The 22,692-nt window shown below is 32.5% G+C and overlaps 1 protein-coding gene across 1 annotated transcript; it reads left to right on the top strand.

The window, feature by feature from the left end:
• Positions 1 to 1,849: 1,849 nt before the first annotated feature.
• LOC127861001 (uncharacterized) lies at positions 1,850 to 10,292 on the top strand. Its single transcript, XM_052399331.1, has 10 exons — positions 1,850 to 1,954; positions 4,540 to 4,737; positions 4,901 to 5,010; positions 6,551 to 6,668; positions 6,891 to 7,022; positions 7,435 to 7,611; positions 8,029 to 8,148; positions 8,596 to 8,706; positions 9,220 to 9,310; positions 9,573 to 10,292. The coding sequence occupies exons 1-10, from the start codon at positions 1,885 to 1,887 to the stop codon at positions 9,955 to 9,957; spliced, it is 1,512 nt and encodes a 503-aa protein (XP_052255291.1). The 5' UTR covers positions 1,850 to 1,884; the 3' UTR covers positions 9,958 to 10,292.
• Positions 10,293 to 22,692: the final 12,400 nt, after the last annotated feature.

Below are 22,692 nucleotides of genomic sequence, written 5' to 3'. Positions count from 1 at the left end.
TCATGTTCTTCAAACCAAATATTAAAACTCAGCGAAACGTAGTTTTATAGAAGCAAATGTACTATATAACTATATGTAAATCTATATCAAAATAATTTAACATACATTGTTTGGCAAGTGTGGCCCCGATAGACGTGATTATAATGGCTAAGGCCTTGTTGCCTCAGAGACACAGATTTCAATAAAGGTTGTGTACACAACACAGTAGGTGTGACATTGTTTTTACATTGGCTTCAAACCATAAAGGTTACAGTGTTTAATCGTTTTTTATATGTATGGTGTGTTACAAAATATAACACTGAAATGTATTGTATAATATTCCAGCTACGTTAATTAAATAATTTATATAAGGTCATGCATGAGTAATTGGTCTTAGAATCGTGTGTTTATATATCTCTTCATAAAGCATTTTGTGACGATGTCGTGTGATAATTTTTTATTAACACCCCCCCCTCACATTGAGTCTTCAAACCATAAAGGTTACAGTGTTTAATGTTTTTAATCGGTATGGTGTGTAACTAAATATAACACTGACGTGTATTGTATGATATTGCAGCTATGTTAGTTAAATAATTTAAATAAGGTCATGCATGAGTAATTGGTCTAAGAATCATGTGCTTATAGATCTCCTCATAAAGCATCGTGTCGTGTGATAATTTTTAATTAACCCCCACTACCTCACATTAAGTGTTTTGTAACACAATGGGACCTTTTGCTTATTACATTATACCGTGTTTGAGAAAACGCCTCACGTTGGAAAATATTTCAATTAAGGATTAATTAGTTTCAAAGCATGCACGTAAATACGTCAAATATTTGTGGAATTATGATTTAAAAACCATGTTCACGCCTTTATGAAGTTAAAATATTAAAACCATGCTTTAAGATAAATTAAGTCAAAAACGGTTCACAACTCGATCACAAATAAGTATTTTAGTAGCTAACGATTACGTTAACAAGAATCAATAACCCTGACGACCAACATACCAACAGGGCTGAACTATTTATTCAATGGTTTTTTAGCGACGTTTGCAAACGAATACACATTTTATAACTATTTCTTCGTTTTGATGTTAATATTTCCGAAATAAAACTCTTACCAATTGCTGGATTACTGCATATGCGTACACTCACTTTGCATTTCTAAAATGTTACAAACAGTTCCTTCAACACTGAATAGGCTTTAACGATTTGATTAATTCCGTATTTTTGTTTAAATCATTTTGACAGTTCTCCTTTCGTATACATATCACCATTACTTGACAGTACTATTGAGAAAAATAACACGGATATAAAGATATAATATTGATCACATTCTCAAAATAGATTGTTTGCGGACGAAAAAGCCGATAAAGAACGTCATTACTTAAAGGTGTAGCATACAAATATATAGCACGTGTACCCAGTGACGTTCGATCACATGCTTCAGAGGCTTCGATACCCGCTTTATGTCATGTTTGGTCTTCATTGCGATATGCACATTTTAAACGATGAGAAGCAAATTCTAAAATTCTTAACCCTGATGTTTGTGTATATTAATTGGATTAATTCTACCTTATCTGGGGTATTGTGTGCAGCTTGTATTATTGTATTATTATAATCAGTGAAACTTATGATATTTATATAATCTGTCCACGCACTTTTCAACATGTCAATCATTTAATTAAAGCAGAAGTCATGTTTGCACAAAAACACACAGCAGTTAGACCTATGTAAAGTCTTAACGTTGCCCACTGAAGCGTTTAGTTTACTTCGCCCACCTCATATGACACCATCAACAAAACTTCCTTGTTTACGGATGTACTTTTAAAATATGCGGGTACGCAATCACCAAATTGCAGATTTAAAACATACTGTCAGTAAGCATATATCGGCTTATTTAAGATGACGATTTATTTTCGATTGTTGATGTTTTGGATCTGTATTTATACGAGTACCTACCTGTGTACAGAAGGTAATATGCATTTATGATGTTTATAAAAATGCAAATTGTTTGTTATTTATGTTATTCACTAGAAAAACGATTTGGCCACTAGTAGATATATCATAATGTAGAAAATTCAATTACACAATACTATATTAGACCGTTCTGTTTAGGTAATGCACAGCTTATACGGGCTGATTTTTATTTTATTTTGACACTTTTAAATATTACATATATGGGTATCGTATAACATGTAAAAGGCTGTTTCTTAGAACGGTAAAGGGCATACAGATTAAAGAACTTCTACTTAATGCAAGCTTTGTAATTACAGTATTGTATGTCTTAGATGTTATTAAACGTATAGCATTTAAATTATAGCTGTTTTGAACCTGTGTGAGCAATGTGTAACCACAATTAAGGTTGACCTGTATTTATTGAAATATGGTTATACATTATGCTTATTTCGTTACCATATAGAAACAATGTTTGCCCAGGAAAATTAGTTTAAAAATGACCACAATTCAGTCCATGTTAGGGCGTACAAAGAAACATTTAAATAATGAAACAGTATTTAATTTATCATCCTTAACATATGAGTACAAACAACCGATAAAGCTGAGGAGAGTCATTTTTTATCCGTAAACATTGCTTTCTCCTGTACCTGGAAAAAAACAACACAAAAACTAGTTCAGTCAACTTAACATAGGCAATCGATTTATGATACTACCCTTGGCATTTATCTGTATTAATTTACAAATTATACCCACAAACAGTCATCATACTATCTATGCACAAAGCGCTATTATGTCGGAAATGGAGATCTTTTCAACGCTTTTGGAGTTTTGATAACTTCCTCGTTTTGATGGATTTAAATCATTTTTCAAGTCATATTTTCTTACAACTGTTGACAATATTCAGCCGTTATGTTGCGAAACTTAACACTGATCTTATGATAGAAACTTTATAATATATACATAATAGATGATACGCACACAACTAAATCGGTAAACAACGTCGACATAAAACGAGCGCACTTGTAAACATAATAGTTCATTTTTCTGTTGGTAAACGAATATATGTAATGTTAGTTTGAAATTAAAGCTGAACATTCAATTCATGTTTGTACTCTGATAAAAACATGTGCCCACTGAAGCGTTTATTTAACTTGCTTACACTAACACAACCTCAGTGTTATAACTTAACATGTTTAATATGCGGTTATGTCTTAAACGTTATTGCTTGTAAAGGAATGTTAACTAGCCTGTATTTTTACAAATTTGAAATGTCGATGTATCATCGATCATTAGTTTTCGGGTTATGCGTTGATATATGCATGTTAGCAGAAGTTAATTCAAAGTTAATAATTTAGTTATGTTACACATATTTGGTTGTGTGTTTTACACACGACAACTGAATAGTGTGTACAACAAAAAGCTCAAAATACACCCAGATGAGCATTATTGATATAAAATGTGAAACAATTTAGTACATAACCTGATTTTTCTTTTAAAATCTTTCTTCATTTATAGTATGCTGTCATATGTGTTAATATAATTGAGTGCGTATGTGTGCATGCATGTATGTGCTTTTAATTCGACAATGTTACAGACGTAATACACTTATTTTATAACCTTTAAATATTAACAGATATCTCACTAGATCACATATAAAAATAATAAATAAAAATATCAAGAATATAATATTGGATGCAACTAGTTATTGAGGAATTATTATGTTATTGTATAATAAATATCTTAATAGATAATCACGGACGTTTTTTTATTACAACTTTATATAGTTGTATAATTTAGATCTAACGTCATGTGTGACAAAACAAACAATTGCCTTAAAATGGCTTAACAATTATATGTTTCGTTTTCATTGATCATTTAATGGTATCGAACGTCTGGTTGAATAAATGGGCGTATTACAGTTGTTGTATGTGACTTTTTACGGAAACTTAACTACTCGAAACTAAATCATTTACAATAGCTTGACCTAAAATATCCCTTACCTCTTCGTGTTGATGCTCATGACACAAGACCGTAAGGATTCATTGACATGGACAAATTGTATTTCACATGTGTTCATAGTGATGACATTTTACAAATTTCATGTTAACAACTTGAGGTATGAGGACATTGTTTGTTCTCAAAAGAAAGAATAATTCATGCTTTTGAAACAAATATATAAATAAGGCAAACGACCCTCATATAAGGTATGCGTGAATCACTGTCCTAAGACGAGTTTTTAACATTTCACTTCATCAGGCTGACAGCATATGTCAAGTTTAAATCTAATGGCTTGAGAAATGTAGAAGCCATTTGCTACAAAATCTGATGCTATTTTATACATCACTCAGGAACGCACAACTCATTGGTCATGGAAGTGTGTGTTGCAAAATAACACATAACTGCCATGAGGAATGCACTTATTTTAAATTCAATCCCTTATTAAATGGTTAAAGTAATGTTCTCCACGATCTTATAACACTGTATGCGTACAAACTGGCAAACCGACTTACAGAGTGACTATAATGTACAACCTGTCAACTTTTGACAATTCATATGGTATGAATTACACTTAAACTAAGCGATTTGAATTATCACTTCTAGGCACAGAGTACTACATTTCAACTACCTCCAATACTGGGAATAATGTTCCTCAGGACTGTCAATTTGCGCAACCAGAATATGATCACGAATATGATTCTGGGAAAACTATTCTGAGGAATAGTATCATACTCAATGCGACGCTTCGACATGACGTTTGGATTGGGTATTTCCTTGCCTTCACAGAATTTGAATATCATGGTAGTGTATTAATAGCTGAATTATTTCAAAAGAAACAGATAGTATACACTTATAAGAAAAGTGTAATAGTAAAGTGCTTGTTTTATAAGTGTTTATAAATTACTGTCAATAAGCATTATGATCCTCGTAGTGGAGCATACGAAATTTAATCTTTTGTTCACAGGATGCGCAATTATACCGACATCTGGTATTGGTTATACGGTTAACAATCTAGTAGATTGCCATTATGCGTGCAATGGAAATTACTTTGGACTTGATTGTTCTGCTCATGAGGTAACTATAGTATTTACTTATATCTGGCTTCATGAATTATAAGTAGAATTGTTTTGTTATGATTATGTATTATACATAATGTAAACTAACGTCAAGGCTACGTCTTCACTGGTTAACTGATATTGAAATTTACTGTACGGCATCCGTCGTCGTTGTAACTGAGAGTTCAGAATAATCTTTTCTTAAATCGGTAAGGCAGTTGCCCAATATTGTAAGTTATTGCTTGTTATTTATAACATTGTACTAACTCATTTCAAAAGGACAGTCACAAATAAGTTTTCTTACATTAAAAAACTTCTCACATTAAAAACTGCGTATTGACACAACTATTCATTGATAACACATAATAGTATAGTATGTATATGTAAAATATGTGCTGACTTCAGTGTAAGATCGCATGATAATGCCATGCGAAGTAATATTAAAAATAGTGTAAAAAATAATGGAGCAACGAATGAAATTATTTGTTGGATATGAACACGCATTCTGTCCAAATGCTCGAACACATTTGAGTTACGATGCAAATTTTACGCAGTTATACAGGTAAATAAATTACTACTTAAGCACTGTTCCTTATGATTGGAATTTTTCTGTAATTATATTCATTTCATTTCCTCTATATCTTTGGCATATTCTTTATTCCTAATACATATTGGTAACAAAAAACAACCAAGTTACACTAGCTTAAATGTGTTGTTAGATATTTGATTAGACAGAGCCACGGTCACAGCATAAGACTTGTTAAGTGACTGCATATAACAAGCCTGAACATACATGTAAAGTGTTTTTTATATGGGAGGAGATATATAATTATTAAATTGTTTCACGCAAGCGTTAATGTAAAACGCTTAAGTGAACAAAAAATAATCATTATTTCCAATAGCACGAATAAATGTTGCGTACATACTTGTAGCAAATAATGTGTTTTGTAGATATTCTACGCATACTTTAACCATAGCAATGCATAGACTCTTGGTGAATGGTATAGCTCGAACATTTTTATTTTTTGCATACATGTGCAATGTTTTATGTTCGCTCGATGCATGATATTAAACGGATAACCGTTTCCACATTGCAGATAATTGTCGTCTCAACATCAAGCTAATAAATATATCTTTATAAGAAACTTTAATTTATTCAAATACGTTGGATGTCCATAATATACTTCTACGATGATTATAACGGGTCATCAATATCGGGTAAACAGTTCTAAAGGGTTCCTCTGCAGAAAACTCGTTTCGCACGTGGACATCCTATTCCAAGCGTAAAAATTATTTGGTCGGATTAAAAAGAGAACCGAATTTGCTATACGTTGGAAGCATAAACTCACACACGCCAATAAATATATAACCGACAGAGTACAGAAATCCATACGAAAATTAGTTTTAAATGTCGAGACAAAAAATCGTTCATGAATACAACATCAGGAGAGAAACCCTAAACAATTAAATTAGAGCTTCAACTGATTCTTTACATGGAAGAAGTTTCCATTCAATAAATATAGCAGTACATGTAACCGATTTTACAATTTACGTTGTAGTTGCAATGCAACTGCATTGATACAATACCAGCTTTCCTATCGAGAACATCTTGCACGACAGCCGGTGGTTTGGTTTGTGGAGAAAACGGCAGGAAAGCCATTTACAAATTTAGTAAAGGTACATATTGAACATATGACTGCCTTGACCTATGTACACTGTTAAGCATAAACAACACTAGTAAACCGTTTAAAACGAGGCCATTTACTTCACATCTCTTTCACGCGAATTAGGGAAACAACCATCGCGTATATAGGCATTACCTTTATCGCTTGATCGAGTGTGTTAATTAATTTATTCTAATTTATAATGTTTTTAGCCGCATGATGTCATTCCTTTCAGGCAAAACTTCAGGAGACCAAGACCAAAACAACACTTCTTATCTGTGCAAGGCATCTCCTTCAAATTCCAATCACTCCGCCTGGACAAAGTGTGGTGATAGCACAAAAAGACGAAAAATGTGGTGTCGAAGCGGTATTGATATTTTATTTGATTATAGATGAACATGTGTTACATTTTACAAGATAGACATATCATTAAATACAACGGAACCAATATTCTAATAAGGGTTATGTGAAAACGCATCGATGAGGTTAACAATCTTAGCCAAATTGCATGCAATCAGTTGGAAGTATAATGCCTAATATAAATACACATTTGATTTAAATAATTCTGAAATTTACTTGAGTTTTAATTGAATAGCAATAATAAATATTAGGATATTCGAAAATAATCTCGCTATATGGTTACCAATATGCATTTCATATATTGCGTTATATTGTATAGTTTCAAATATCGGGGTTTATTCAATACAAAGCTATGAGTTCATGCTATTTGAATTCATCTACAATACACGAAACACACACTTGAAGAATATTTATTGCAGACGAAAGCAGTAGTCCCTTTCTAACTTATGCAACGTTTGCTTCTTGGAATGAAGCTAATGACTACTGCGCTGACGTCTTTGCAATACCGTCTACGGCGGTAGGTTACAACGGCAAAAGTTTCGACCAGAAGGCGTTCACGAATAAATTTCGGAGGTGGACTCTACAGCAAGGAAATGGTTTGTGTGTTAGAAGCACATTTGGTAGAATTTTCATTGCAATATAATCGCCTGTGTTTAATATAAAGTGACGTATTGTGTATCAATGTGACGCTCTTTGGTTATAAGTAGAACGTGCTACGTGTTGTAGTTTAGTCATTGATCTTTTGTTCCATCTCGCAATTATTTGGCTAATTAAAAGTCATAATGTCTAAAGAATTTACTACTGATATGCATATTCGTGTCGCATAAAATATGTTTACATCAAATGAATTACGTTGTTTACAAATGATTGACTAGTGAATCATGGGACGACCAAAATGCATACAAATAATCAATTTTTGTGTAAAGTAAACAAGCACTAAACAAACGTCAAACTAACGTTATATATACATGAACACGCATGTATCTTGTATATGTAGTACCTCCTGTTTATAGAAAGTATCAGTGGTGGTCCGATGAGGTTTGCCTACGTTAGTCCAAACTCGCAAGAGATTAAGTTTTCTGCCAACGCAATGGAGTCGAAGAATTTCTTATGTTTAGTGCGAATGTCGACTAGTAAGTAAATAACTAATTTATACAAATACGATTTCAAACACGAACAGTTAACTGACAATACAATTGTAAACGGATGATAAAAGCGATATCATATAATGTGTTTAAAAGCATAATGCTCATGTGTTGATGTTACCAAGAAGATTCTTATAACAATTGTGCATTAGTAAGACTTTTAAATACACAAAAAACACAACACACATTTAATTTGTTCCTCTGTATTAAAAAATGAACTTAAAAGTATTTAACATTGAAACTGAAAAGTGTTCCCTTTGTTTGAAAGATATTTATTAACGTCTGGTAAAAACTTTGACCATCGTTTTGAAATGTGTTAACATATTTAATGTTTGTATAGCTCGTTGATATATCGTTACCCCAGAAGATCAAACATTTGAATAATACACCTGAAAGGTAATTTTATATTCTGAGTTTTCTTTCGGATACATCAAGACCAGCCAAGGACGCCTGCAACATCATCGTCCAGTACAACAAAAGTGGTTCAAACAACTGGAACAACAAATACGACACGAGCGCTCTCCGCAACGAATTCGCAATCCACAAGTAATGTAAAACTTAATAAATATACACATCATATAAAACACACTTTCATCTCGCCATCTCTGTTATATAGACTAAGAGTTAAAATAAGAATGGGTTACCCGCCAAACAATCATGGGCGAAGCCATATTTTAAGAAGTATTTCAGTCATGACCACGTGCTTAGATTGCGATCAAACTATTTACAAATCAATTAAATGTGTATACATTAATTTGATGTTTAAGTCACGAACACGCATATGTTTTCAGCAGGAAAGGGGTATATTATTGATAAACATAATTCTGATATTATACAGTTGAATCATAAATATCCGTGGTAGAATCGAATTAATTTACGGCATAATGTTGGTTATACTTATCATAACTAACGTGTTGTCGTTCCGATCTTTACTATCAAAATTGTCCGGCTATCGCCCTCGTTGTTTAATTGCTACCCATTGAAATTCCAAGACATTGGTTATTACCGCAATAACACACACTAAGCCGAAAATAAGCCCTCATTATTTATTTATTTAAGAATCTACGACTACGGCTGTAGCAGCAGGGGTCTCAGTTACAGTCGCAATAGCGTTTTCTGCTGTTGTGATTGTCCTTTTCCTAAGAAACAAGTAAGTGTCTTCTCGCTTCCTTCAGATATGATGGATACTATGTTTAATTGTGTTTGATCATTTTAACACAACATATCTTTACGGCACGACATCCAACTTATTCGATGGTCAATCGTTATATAATTGTACGTTTACGGACAAGGTTTTAAATGTTATACTAAACTTTTTATTATAGACATGAAAATGTAGAATGTTCACAGCTCATTATTTACATTTAGTTTGCAATATCTGCCCAAATAAAACAGGTGTATATATTTTATAGAAAGAAATTGTGTTTCGAAAACACAAAAATGTCAACATTTGAGAACAGAGATGATGACCAACATATATCGTTAGCGAGAGTTGAATCAAAACCAACCGCATACTACCAAGCAAATGCGCCTGCTTTGGATTACTTTGATGGGGATATGTATCAAGAGATAGATTCGAATGAAACATACGCGGGCATTGATGAATCGCGAGAGGACAACAACGACTACGATTACACTAACAAGGGATTCAAGGACTCGCGAAAGGAAATTTCAGACAACATTTACAACCATCTTAACTCTGCTGGTGACGAGTATGATCATGTAGGCAAAGGGCAAAGCAACGTCAATGCGATGGAAAATAACTATGACGTTACGTCTGGTGCAGTTAGAAAATGAACACGGCTATGGAAACGAAATTACCCGGATGGGTAAATAGTATTTGCATTTATTCAGCGTTAGTTCATTACAAGATAAAGTTTAAATTATCAAAATAAGGAATACATATTTGTTGAATACATGCTTGTATATGCTTGATGTATTATTAATTATCACATATTATTAGATCTATTCACGCTGTTATTCTCATATGTACTCAACGTTCTTCTTAATCATTAAAGCTAATCGGCAAACGCCTCTCTTCATACCATGTGTATAATATAGTTCACACATAAAGATATGTTAAAGGATAATACACATAAAAAAACATAACGTCATTTTTGTTCAGAAATCACAAACAAAACAAAAACTCAAGTGGTGGAGTTCATAGTATGAGTATTATATATATTTTTTTATGATTCAATCAGTAATATTCACCGATAATTATGCGGTACAATTCCAAAAAGAAACGTTTTCGTCAAATCTACGATACCATAACACGACACGACAAACACTATGAAAAGTGCTGCACATGTTTTTATATGTGTTTTAAGTTAACTCACTCTTTCAGTCAAATATTTCGATTTACACGCGACCCTTAATCAGAATGTTATATATTACATTGGTCTTAAATACAGCCTTCTTATAAGTGTGAGCACTACAACGCCTCATATACGCATGTGAAGCGGAAACACAACTAAAGTACTTGACCTTTGACATTGACCTGTGACATTGGCATTTGACCAACAAACATGACTTACATATGTTTGACGTATATATGTTGCTATGATGTTTGAAGAATACGCGTGGTGAACATATGCAGCACATTGCCGACTCATGGGTAAGCATACTTTTAAATAATGTTTACAGATAAAAAGTTATAAGTCAACAGACAGCTTACTTTTCTATGACATCGACATTCTTTTGCGACCTTCGACGACATACGATGTTCATAAATTTAACAAATGGTCGACGATTGGTCTTGGGTAATCAGCATCCATTTAAGTTATATTTAAACCTTTAAACTCGAAGTAGTTCACATAAAAATAAATAGTTCATTTAAAGTTCAACCAACTCGCGCAAATCCTATATAACGCCCACATTTTGAAAAACAAATATATTGCAGTAATACATTGTTTTATATGCATTACTTAAGAAAATTATCCGAAATCTCGTTCTCCTACATACAAGGCTTTGTACAGCTTATTCAAAAGGCCTCAGTATCAAGAAGGCAACATATCAAAAAGCATATCAAAATTGTTGAGCACATTTAAAGGAAACTGCCACACCATCCAACGTAATTAGCATTTCAGACTTTATACTTCCAATTTGTTTCTTTTTTATTTTGGCTCAATTAGGACGATTGATAAACGTTGACCTGCACTCATCTCTATTTCAAATGAAATTAATGTTTTCAAAAGTATTCTCTACCAAGAATATATAGTGATGTACCTTCCTAGCAATTTAGAATAGTTAATTACTTTGCACTGACTTAATGGTGCCACACATCTTGATAAGTTTCGAAGTATCAAACAAACGGTTATGAAGCTAGCTGAGTAATTGTTTTTATAATTGACAAGTTAAACCTTCCAGCACGAGGATATTTAACATACAATCTAAGATTGGATTATGCCACCTACTTTTATTTATTGTGGCTAGATTACATAAAAAATTCTATATACAAACTCGAATCTATTTTCTGGACATAAATAGTAATTGGTGTCTTTAGATAGAGGGAATCAAACCAGGGACTTACAGGGTCAAGACGGAAACTATTTTTTTAGCATTATAGCAACCTCTATTTGGTGCACATACAAAGGGGCCAAGAAGTATGTGATTATACTTACGTATTGTATTATACGTCAGACAGATAATATACATATATTTTATTCCAAACAAAGGTAGGTTCACGTATAAATATGTTCAATCACATAGAAGAAATGTCAATTCTTTATGATTTTAAAGCCAAACGCTGTGTAACTGCCTCTGTCAAAAGTCATATTTGGCTTAAAATCAGTCCGCAGCCGTTTATGTATACCCGGGCAATCATAATCGGATCTGCAAGTTTCCCTGCATAACCCAGCGTCAGGCGGCGCAGGACATGTGCCATGAACGACAGCACTAACAATTAAAAGGACACAATGCATGACAACAAGATTGGTTTATTATAGTTATAATTATACTATGTTCTTTTTTTTGAGAAACGCGTCAATCGTGAAAACATTTAATTTAATGCCCATTTGTAAATTAAAATCAACACTATACTTTCATCACCAATATTATAAACGTACAATTCTGAAAATGTCCGCCGCTTTGTTCAATATTTCAACAGAATGGATAAATTGCATTTTGTGTACAAAAAGAATGTATGCACTGCAAAATGGGGACAATACAATTGATGTTGTTCATGCATTTAACAATATAGTTAAGATATTGTCATACTTGAGGTCTGTTCATCTCTTGCATACAAATTATAATTGACAAATGGTTTCTCATTTCATGGATAATTTCATTTTCATGCATACTTATCACTATGATCACTATGCACTTTCGCCATACAATCGCTTCATAATCACTCATAAGGGTTATGTAAAGCGTGGAACTTATTTTTCTTTTATCAATGGATTATATATTTACATCATGTTGTTTAGTTATTATTTTTCTGAATGATATATGCCACGTGCATAAACCTGATGCACGTCACATATATCATACAGTACAATACTTACTCTAGAAGCATAACCTGTGCTTGGTCTTGGGGCTTGGGGGAGATTGTGGTTGTGTCCACCACGATCTCGCCAGCCGCTCTGAATCCAGCCCCGCCATAGACTATGATATCAGCGTTGGGTGGCCTTTTCCGGTTGGATAGGCCCGGGCCTTGTCATCCGGGAGACGCCGCCATATATCTGCGCTTTCGTGTTGCTGCTATTTTTGTTATTCATTGTTTTCTTATTTTGTAATATGTAACCGCTATTGTAAGGTACGTTGCATTGATCAACGTATATTGCATAATGGTATTATGATATGTATGCATTGGTTCACTAATATAGCTCGATACATTTAAGGTTGGCGGATATGTTATGTTAATATTGTGACATTTATTTAACATTAGCTATAGGCGATTTCTTATAACGTGCAAATGTGATTTGAATCAACGTGCAGACGTCAAAGACTCAATTTTAAGTATACATTAAGAATACATGCATACTTGCAGTCGTCAAATATTGTTTTGTGCTTTTTATAATACATTAGAAAGTATATTCCACACACGTTTTGTATGTATTTAATCATCATCATTATGATTCTCATTGACCTTTGTCCTTTCCTGATATATGATGCTTCTGCTGCTGCACCAAAGTTTTAGATGTTTTCAATTGTACCATGCTTTTCTGATTGCTCCGCGGAGCAATGCGTGACTCCATTTTGTATCGAGTCATACACACCGCCAGGAGAGTGTTGTCCTGTTTGTCTAAGTATGCTAGTTGGTGTAGTCATATATTTAGTATATGTCAAGACCATAATCAGTACCTTAGTAATTATTACTATTTTATTAAAATGCGGTCCTTGCAAAAACATGGACACAATTGAATGAAATGCTTAATATTTTTGTGTCATTCATTCCAGTCACACTTAACACTGCTATACAATGCTTGTGCTGGGGATTTTGAACATCAACGGTATATTTGATACTATTATTTGACAATGTGTTGTTTTATTTTTAAGAAATAATATTAAGTTGTTTACATAGTTTTTAGCTATACGAGAAGGAGTTTGTGTGGCAATCCGCATCATTTTAGCGATTTGAGTCGTAGCTATCGCCAAAATTTGCCAATATTTCGCTGTATGATTTGCTGGTACGCAATATGTTACATTGATGTTTTTATTTTTAAGATATTTGTAGTTTAGAAAACTATTAGCAGGTGGTGAGGTTACACGAACATTTGACAAGAGCTTCCAAAATATGCATGAACATGTGTATGATGTCATAGATTACAGACAGGGATATACAGGTGCCTATAACAGCCAAATTAGCTATTATCTTATCCCAAAACGTTAGCATTATGAGCACAGCATGGCCAGATAATGCAGTTCATGTTACACTTATAAGACGTACGATGAGTACGCACCAAATGTCAATGCTAATAGCCATTACCTGAACACCAAAAGGTTTACATAACACATTTTGAACACGGTTGAATGATGACCTTCAAAAAACAGGAACCTATATACATTGGATTACGCGTTATCTGATCTCGAAGTCCGGACTTCGTAGAATAATTTATTGAAATGTCAAATAAGCTGTAAACTTATGACAAAATAACCAAATACATTAGAATGTTGGTTTTCCATAATAAAATGTGTATCCCTTTCAATACAAATATGACTACTGTACATAAAGTTTAACTGGATTTAATGCCAATTTCACTGAATATGTTTTTAATAAGGCAATATATACATGTCAGATAACTCCTTTTGATGATGTGTTAGTTTTATATGAGTACATATTTGTTTTATATTATAGCACTTTAACTCAATATCATGACTGCGAAATACATTTTGCTTATAAGCATGATATATGGTCTTATTTGATGATGGTTGAACTTAACAATATAATTTATAACAACGACACAAAGACGCAATGATTTATATAGAGTCTCATCAGAATGATATAGTGTCTGGTTGTATCAATACGGAGATGGAATGACATTCGATAAATGCCCTTTATAATATGACGATTACGCCGTCATCGAAGACGACGACAATGACTCGAAGGGATATATTGCAGTCCAATGACCATTGACTGCGTAAAGACAACGTATGCTTGAACAAAGAAGAATAACATTTAAGCATTCGCGATATGATAACAGCAATAATATAAATGAGGCATTGAGGCATTCGAAAGATTAAATCTCAACAAAATTAATGATAAACTTAATTAAAAGGCTAGTGATTACGATCACATTCGTGTTAACACACAAGTAGCGGAAAATCACTATGACACGAAGTAAGGAAACAGATAGTAATTGAAACACCACAGCAGAGCGGAAAATAAAGCAGGGTCACGATGTGTATATATTTAAACACCATTTTGATGAGTGTAAGCATGGACTTTTTTCTCCCGGTTGATATTATTTGTTTGCACAAATTGTGACCATTTGTTAAACCATGACCATTTGTTAAACCATTAAGAACATTTAACAAACAGTGTACTCCGTTTTCGTGTATATGTTGCATTATGTCCCCTTATTTCTAAATTGCTAAGCACATATATTCAACAGAAAATTAAAAGGTTCAACAATTGTGTGAAAATAAGAATTTAAGGAAAAATATAATTACAAATGTTTTGTATCAAATCGATGAGCAAAAATGCCATCTCAACATCGTCACTTAAACATAAAAAACGGGAGGACAAATATAACACCAGATCAATCACATTCATTTTATTTTGTAAGTCTGGTTGCAGCAAGTTTTACTATTAAAGGCATGATTTAATACACACGACAATATATTTAATGCATACTTTAACACCTTCAAGATTCATAAATATGTAAGTCATTTTGCTAAAAGATATATCAATAATCACGTGACCAATCGGGCATGATTTAATAAAAAGCTTAAGAAAACACATTCAAATACCACATACACCTTGAACGATATGGCCTTTGTGGTTTCAGAAAACAATACTATTTATGTAAGTCTGTATTATAAGTTAATTTAAACATTTGCCAAGATCATCATTGTTAATTGAGATCACTGTAACATGTTTGGGATATACTAAATATAGTATCACATTGTAAAATGTTGAATTGCAAACTTAACACTTCTGGGAAAAAATTGTTTTAAGTTATTTTGCTTAATAAGTATATATGTAAACGCTATGACGTGGACAATTGTGTACCCAAAAGAATGATTAAAACACATCTCGTTGGGGATTACTATCTTATCTCGCGTACCAAATATTTTAGTTAAGGACCTTTTAGTTGCAGAGAAAGAAAATAAATCAACTACATAGCTAAATGCAAACGACTTCATAAACTCTTTTCACTACCGGCCAAGCATGTTTAATCATCAGCGCTCTGATTTCAACGAACTTGATAGTTTGCCGCTATATCATAATATACATACCAAGTAGATATATATCTGTTTCAGATAACAAGTTGATTTGCCCGTCTACTATATACAAATCATTTTACGTCCATTGCATTGCGAGATAGACCCAAGAGGAATGATATGAACAAAATAAGCTGAGTAAGGTCATAACACCTGGGAAACGAATGCTTCATGACCATTGGTCATTAGATGTGCGTTATTGGGTAAATAAATATGTGTACCGGTAATAAAACAATGGTTTCAGCCAACAGCTGAACGTGAAAATATACAAACATAATTTATACTAAACATCGTGGTTTTGTACAATCACGTGCTTTCATTCGTTGAAACGAATGGCGGTGTACATATTGCATACCCGATTTCGATCGTCCATGCACATTTTATTGAGTATCTTCAAATTCTTTGATCATGTATATTTTGTCACTAAATTTTCGGACACCTGCATTTGTTGAATATTGTTTGCATCTAACTTTTCGAAAAATTAGAGTAACTACAGTATCTTATGTTTAAATATCCCTTGAAACGCGTTGAAAAGAGCAATATACTGGAAGAATTACAGACCATCACGATGACTAATATATATATATAACCTTTAAAATAAAAATCAGCAATTATGATTTACCAACTTTTAAAAGCGAATAATAATCATAGAATGTGAATCGTTATGAAATAAAACTCGATAACGTTACTTGTTTAATGTATCAGTAAATACTCAATAAACATGTATCCTTTGTAACACAAGTTACTATCTCTTCCCACGCTTCAAGCGTTTTAAGAGTTTTAAGCGTTTTGATTTCTTCCCTATTTGAGATTTAAATCATTTTGCAAGTCATCCTCTCTATTACATATCACCATTATTCAAGTGTTATACTGCGAAACCTAACACGGATATTAAGATCTTAGATTGATAATATTTTAAAAATAAATTGTGTGCGTATGCAGAAGCTGTTAAACAGCGTCATACTTTTAAAGTGTTAATAATACTATGATATAGCATGTGCATCCAATTACGTTCGATGACATGCTTTGGCGGATTTAACAACCGCTTTAAGACAAGTTTGGTATTCATATTATATTTGGTATTATATGCACACTCTTAACGTCAGGAAGGAATTAAGAAGTTATTAACCCTGCTTTAAATGTTTATGAGTCGGATTTGTTAGTACCATATTGTAGGTATTATAGTGAATATAGAGATAATTATCTTATTTATACCCACCGTTCACCCACTCTATGCGATGTAAATCAAATATTAAATGTGTTTGCACAAAACGCTACGAAGTATAAACCGATGAAAAGTCGTTACAGTTGTCCACTGAAGCATTCTTTTAATTTGGCTCGCTACAAGTTACACCGTGAAAAAATCTTCCTTGATTCACCCTTTTGATATTGGGGTATGTCATTACCAAATCGCAGCTTTAAAGAAACATGTAAGCTAGAATGTATTGACAAAGTTAAAATGGCGGTTTATGTACAATTAATAGTGTTTTGGATCTGTATTTATGCATGTCTGTGTACAGAAGGTAATGTAAATTTAGTATTATTATAGTGTTACAGATATTGTTTTTGTTTGTGTAATTCACCGGCGACATCATAGTGTATACAACTACAATTTTGTGAAGTAATTAATGTATATATGAAAAACAATTTGAGCGTTTAAATAACAAAATGATTGATATACAAAATGAAACCATACACAGAATGTTCTAAGTGAACTGACTATTCATTCAACAGGTTCTTTATTGTTTAACAATTGTTCAACATGTGGAAATATAATCACTGAATTAATTAAATAACACTTCATTGTAATTTATATTTATTTCGGAAATCACAGCCTTATAAAGGTTGCTTTTATTTGAGTTGACACTTTTAATAGTATGAGAATATCGTTTTGTTGGTAAAAGCTGTTTCTTTAGACAGTTAGGGTGCATACAGATTAATGTCAAGCTCGGGGACAAGAAATGTTAGTGAAGGTAAGAAGATAATATTTGGTACCTTTGGGCACGTTTACACATGCTTATTTCTATTTATTAAGGAGCATAACTCAACAATATCTGTAAAGACTGATTATTGAATTTATCTACACACATTCCTGTGAACATAAGTAATCAAACACTGCCTAAAAGACAATTTAAGATCATTCAATGGCTACAACTAAAAAAGTCTTCATTCAATGTGTATGCTTAAAGATAGCATGTTCACAGCAAATGTTATAACTATAAAAACACTATGAATATTCTGTATATTTGCAGTTTAAAAAGATACATTTCACATAAATATGATTTGTTTGAACAATGTAAATAACATTTGAATGACTTAAGATATTTTGAGTTTGTCACACAAACGTATCCAACTTTTCTAATCACAACAGGGGCACGATTCTGCTAAATTACATGGCAAATTCTTTGTCAGTGACATTGTATGATGGCCTCCAATACAATGTGTGAAGTTTCAATTCAATATATGTAGTGGTTACAGAGTTCATGTTGCATGCAACCTTCAATCTGAATTTCTACTTTCACGCAATGTTCAACCTAATTTTCATTAGATCAAAGGGGGAAAATACTCCTGCTAAAAAGAATTAAACAGTTATATGACTTGGTAAGTGAAAATGTTCATTAAAAATTCGGAACGTAAATGAAACGTGTACAATAATTGTGTAAGTTCAAACACAGTTGAAATCCTGCAAGGTAGGTTAGAGTTATGGAACTTTACAATATGTAGTAGTAGCAGTGTTATGGAAATATTACTCGTTTATCGTACACAGCATAACGCGGTCGCCGAAGTCGTCGATGACACCGACGCCCTGCTATGGATAGGTATTTTAGCTATGACTAATCCGCGCATAGTCAAGCCGACAAGATTGAACTAGGATTTAAACATTAACTGTGCTTACCTATCCCCCGATAAGCTTTCAAAAACATAAGTTGTGCAAGCGCCTTTACAATGTCTTCCCAGAAATCAATGTACTGAAAAATAACTTATTAGTTGACTGTTGTTTAATATCCGTGTTCATCCGCAAAATTACTAGATATGTGAAGCTGATATTTTGCGCATCTTCATATGAAAGCTTCTTTTTAATAATAGTTCAGTAAACACAGTAATTAGTATAAAATATTTTATTAATATTTCAACATTAAACTTACATCGGTTTTTAACTGAAGTGACGTGTAACCAGAAATAAAGTTGACCTTTATTTATTGAACTATTTGAATAAATTAAGCTAATCAAGTTACCATTTAGAAACACAGTTTGTCCAGGGAAAGAAGATAAGCCACAACTCCGTTCATATTAAGGCGTACAAAGGGATGTTTAAATAAATCAAGTTACTTAATTAATGAACCATCCCTACACGATGACAACAGATAATCGACACACCCGAAGAGGGACATATCGGTAATAAAACACGCTCACTGCTTACATTCCTCGCAACCTGTTTCTGTAAACAAACACACTTTTAAAAACTAAACATATATCATCGTTTCATATGACAATTTTTGAAATTTCGCTTTATTACTTGACAAGGAAAACTCCAAAAAAAGTTATCTTCGTTTAGCACTTAACGCTGTTGGAGAAATATGAAATATGATCTGTCTACATATTCGTTTTTTTTATAACTTCCATATTTGTATTGATTGAGCTAATTTTGCAAGTCATCATTTCTAACAACTATACATATGATTTGACCACAATGCTGCGAAACGTAACACGGATGATTTGTTCTTTTATTAATCATATTTACATAACAGATGTCAAATAACTTGATAGTACAAAGGTGATAATAACATGGTTACTTAGTACATATAATCAATGACATTCGATCAACCTCTTTTGCTGCCCTTCTACAAGCTCTATGTCATGTTTGCAGTGTATCTTATATTTTAATTTTGAAAGATGGAAGATTATTTCTGCAATCCTCAGTTCGACATGTTCTGCTTGTAGCAATCAACCCCACTAGGCGTGAGCATATTTGGTAAACATTAGGAAAATGAAAGATAACTATTTGTTTGTTGACCGATACACATCAATAAAATGAAAAGTATTTGTTATTTTGGAAATTATTTGACGAGATCGACATCAACACAACCATATGTTCAAGGCTGAGATAAGGATGGGGCTTTATTGTTGTGTTTATAACGTATTTAGGTAATGATTACGTAGTACACCTATTAGTACCATGATATAATACATATATATACTTATATAATTATCATATATTGTAGAAAGCAGGCTTAATAATTTTGCTGTATTGACCAAGAGGTCGGATTGGAGTTTGGATTTATTCACGAACAACTTACACACTTTATATATAGGGGATTGTGGGTATGCAGCCAAATTTGTAGATGAATTAGCTTTCAAAACACAGCTACTGACCATGTTTAATGTAACACCTATCATGTTACAAATAATATTTTATCGTGTGTATCGCGAAAAGGTTAATTAATAAATATGTCAAATGGTCTGCCAAACATAATCTTTTTTAAATAAGTCATTTTAGTGTCTCGATATTCATTATGCATGCATTTGTATCTCAGAATATTGTAGGTCATTTCACGCGTTGTAAGCATTGTATGAAGAATTGGGGAGTGTGTCCCACAAACCCTATATACTTATCTTTCTAAGCTCAAGACAGTTGGGTTTTATTTTGGAATACAGCTGCAGTTCCAGTTTTATATTATTAACTGAAATACATTTTCCAGTTTTATATTATTTACTGGACTACATTTTCCAGTTTTATATAATTTACTGGACTGCATTTTCCAGTTTTATATTATTTACTGGATTACATTTTCAAATTTGATATTATTTACTGGATTACATTTTCCAGTTTTGTTTTATTTACTGGATTCCATTTTCCAGTTTTATATTATTTACTTGATTCCATTTTCCAGTTTTGATTTATTTACCGGATTCCATTTTCCAGTTTTTTATTATTTACTGAAGTACATTTTCCAGTTTTATGTTATTCACTGGATTCCATTTTCCAGTATTATATTTATTTACCGGATTACATTTTGCCGTTACAAATTATTTACTGGATTACAATTTATTTACTGGATTACATTTTCCAGTTTTATATTATTAACTGGATAACATTTTCCAGTTTTATATTATTTACTGGATTCCATTTTCCAGTTTTATATTATTTACTGGATTAAAGTTTCAAGTTTGATATTTTTTACTGGATTACATTTTCCAGTTTTATATTATTTACTGGATTTTACTGGATTCCATTTTCCAGTTTTATATTATTTACTGGATTCCATTTTCCAGTTTTGATTTATTTACCGGATTCCATTTTCCAGTTTTTTATTATTTACTGAAGTACATTTTCCAGTTTTATGTTATTTACTGGATTCCATTTTCCAGTTTTATATTTATTTACCGGATTACATTTTCCAGTTTTATATTATTTACTGGATTACATTTTCCAGTTTTTATATCATGTACTGGAGTATATTTTCGTTTTATTTTATTTACTGGAGTACATTTTCCATTGTTATACATGTATTATGTCACCTATCATCTTAAATGCATTTCTAAACAGATACTCGCAACAGAAACGTACACAGTTCAACAAGTTTGCGAACATAACATTTTACAGTGCAAATAAATGAAAGTGTTTAGTCTAAGATCGACGAACAAAAATAGCATTTCAAAATAAGCACGTAAACAAGCCGAATTGTGAACTAAACAAGTATAAATTTGCACACACTAATGATATTCAATCGAAATACTACATACAGTAACATATAACACTGCGTTTACATTGTGATCGTCAAGTACATACGAAATCACGCGTTTTACATCATCTGAAATTAAATTTAAAAATAATGAAACTCCATAATAATGGTCATGTTAGGAAATCTTGTCGTCCTCGGCTAGTAAGACTAGTGGCAAACTGCATGCACAATACACTGTAATACAATACAAGCCGGCCACTGCATACGTACAGCAACACACAGAGGGCAAATATGGTCTCATATCGCTAACGTGTGTACTGTTTTGTTTTTTTAGAGAAGAACATGCCTGTCCGAGCTAGATAGTTTAAATTAACGAATCTTGCCCTTGGTGTTGCCAGTTATTAACCCTAAGAAATGATTTTGACAAACTTTATAGAGACCCACTATGCAATGTTGCATACGAAGTATAAAACAGTTAAGTTTGGGTGGCCAATGGTGATCACTGGAACATGATTTGGACATAATAAGTAGAATATAATTGTACACTGTTTCATAGCACACATGCAATTATTAAACATTGGTTCCTTTTAATATAGCCGTTTTAAGTTATCTTGCTAATTAACTATGTATTAATAATGTGACCACTTTGGCGTCGATCGTTAAAACTGATGACGATTAAAACAAACGTCGTAGGGGATCACTTTCTAATGTCGCTTCCCAAATATCAAAGCTCGGATACTTGTTGTTTCAGAGAAGAAAAAAAGCAACTACTTTGATAAATAACACTTTACAAATTAGTTAAACACTAAGCATAACATGTTTTGAATTCAGAAGTATGATTTAAACGAAATTTATAGATGACCGCAATATTATATTTGTATACAAAATATCAAAATGCTGGGACATAATTTTCAGAGAAGAGGTTATTTATTGTATTACTCTTTATAATTATATGTCAAAA

This window comes from Dreissena polymorpha, chromosome 15 (assembly GCF_020536995.1).
Source record: "Dreissena polymorpha isolate Duluth1 chromosome 15, UMN_Dpol_1.0, whole genome shotgun sequence".
Taxonomy (NCBI): domain Eukaryota; kingdom Metazoa; phylum Mollusca; class Bivalvia; order Myida; family Dreissenidae; genus Dreissena; species Dreissena polymorpha.
This window is presented reverse-complemented; position numbering and strand designations above follow the sequence as displayed.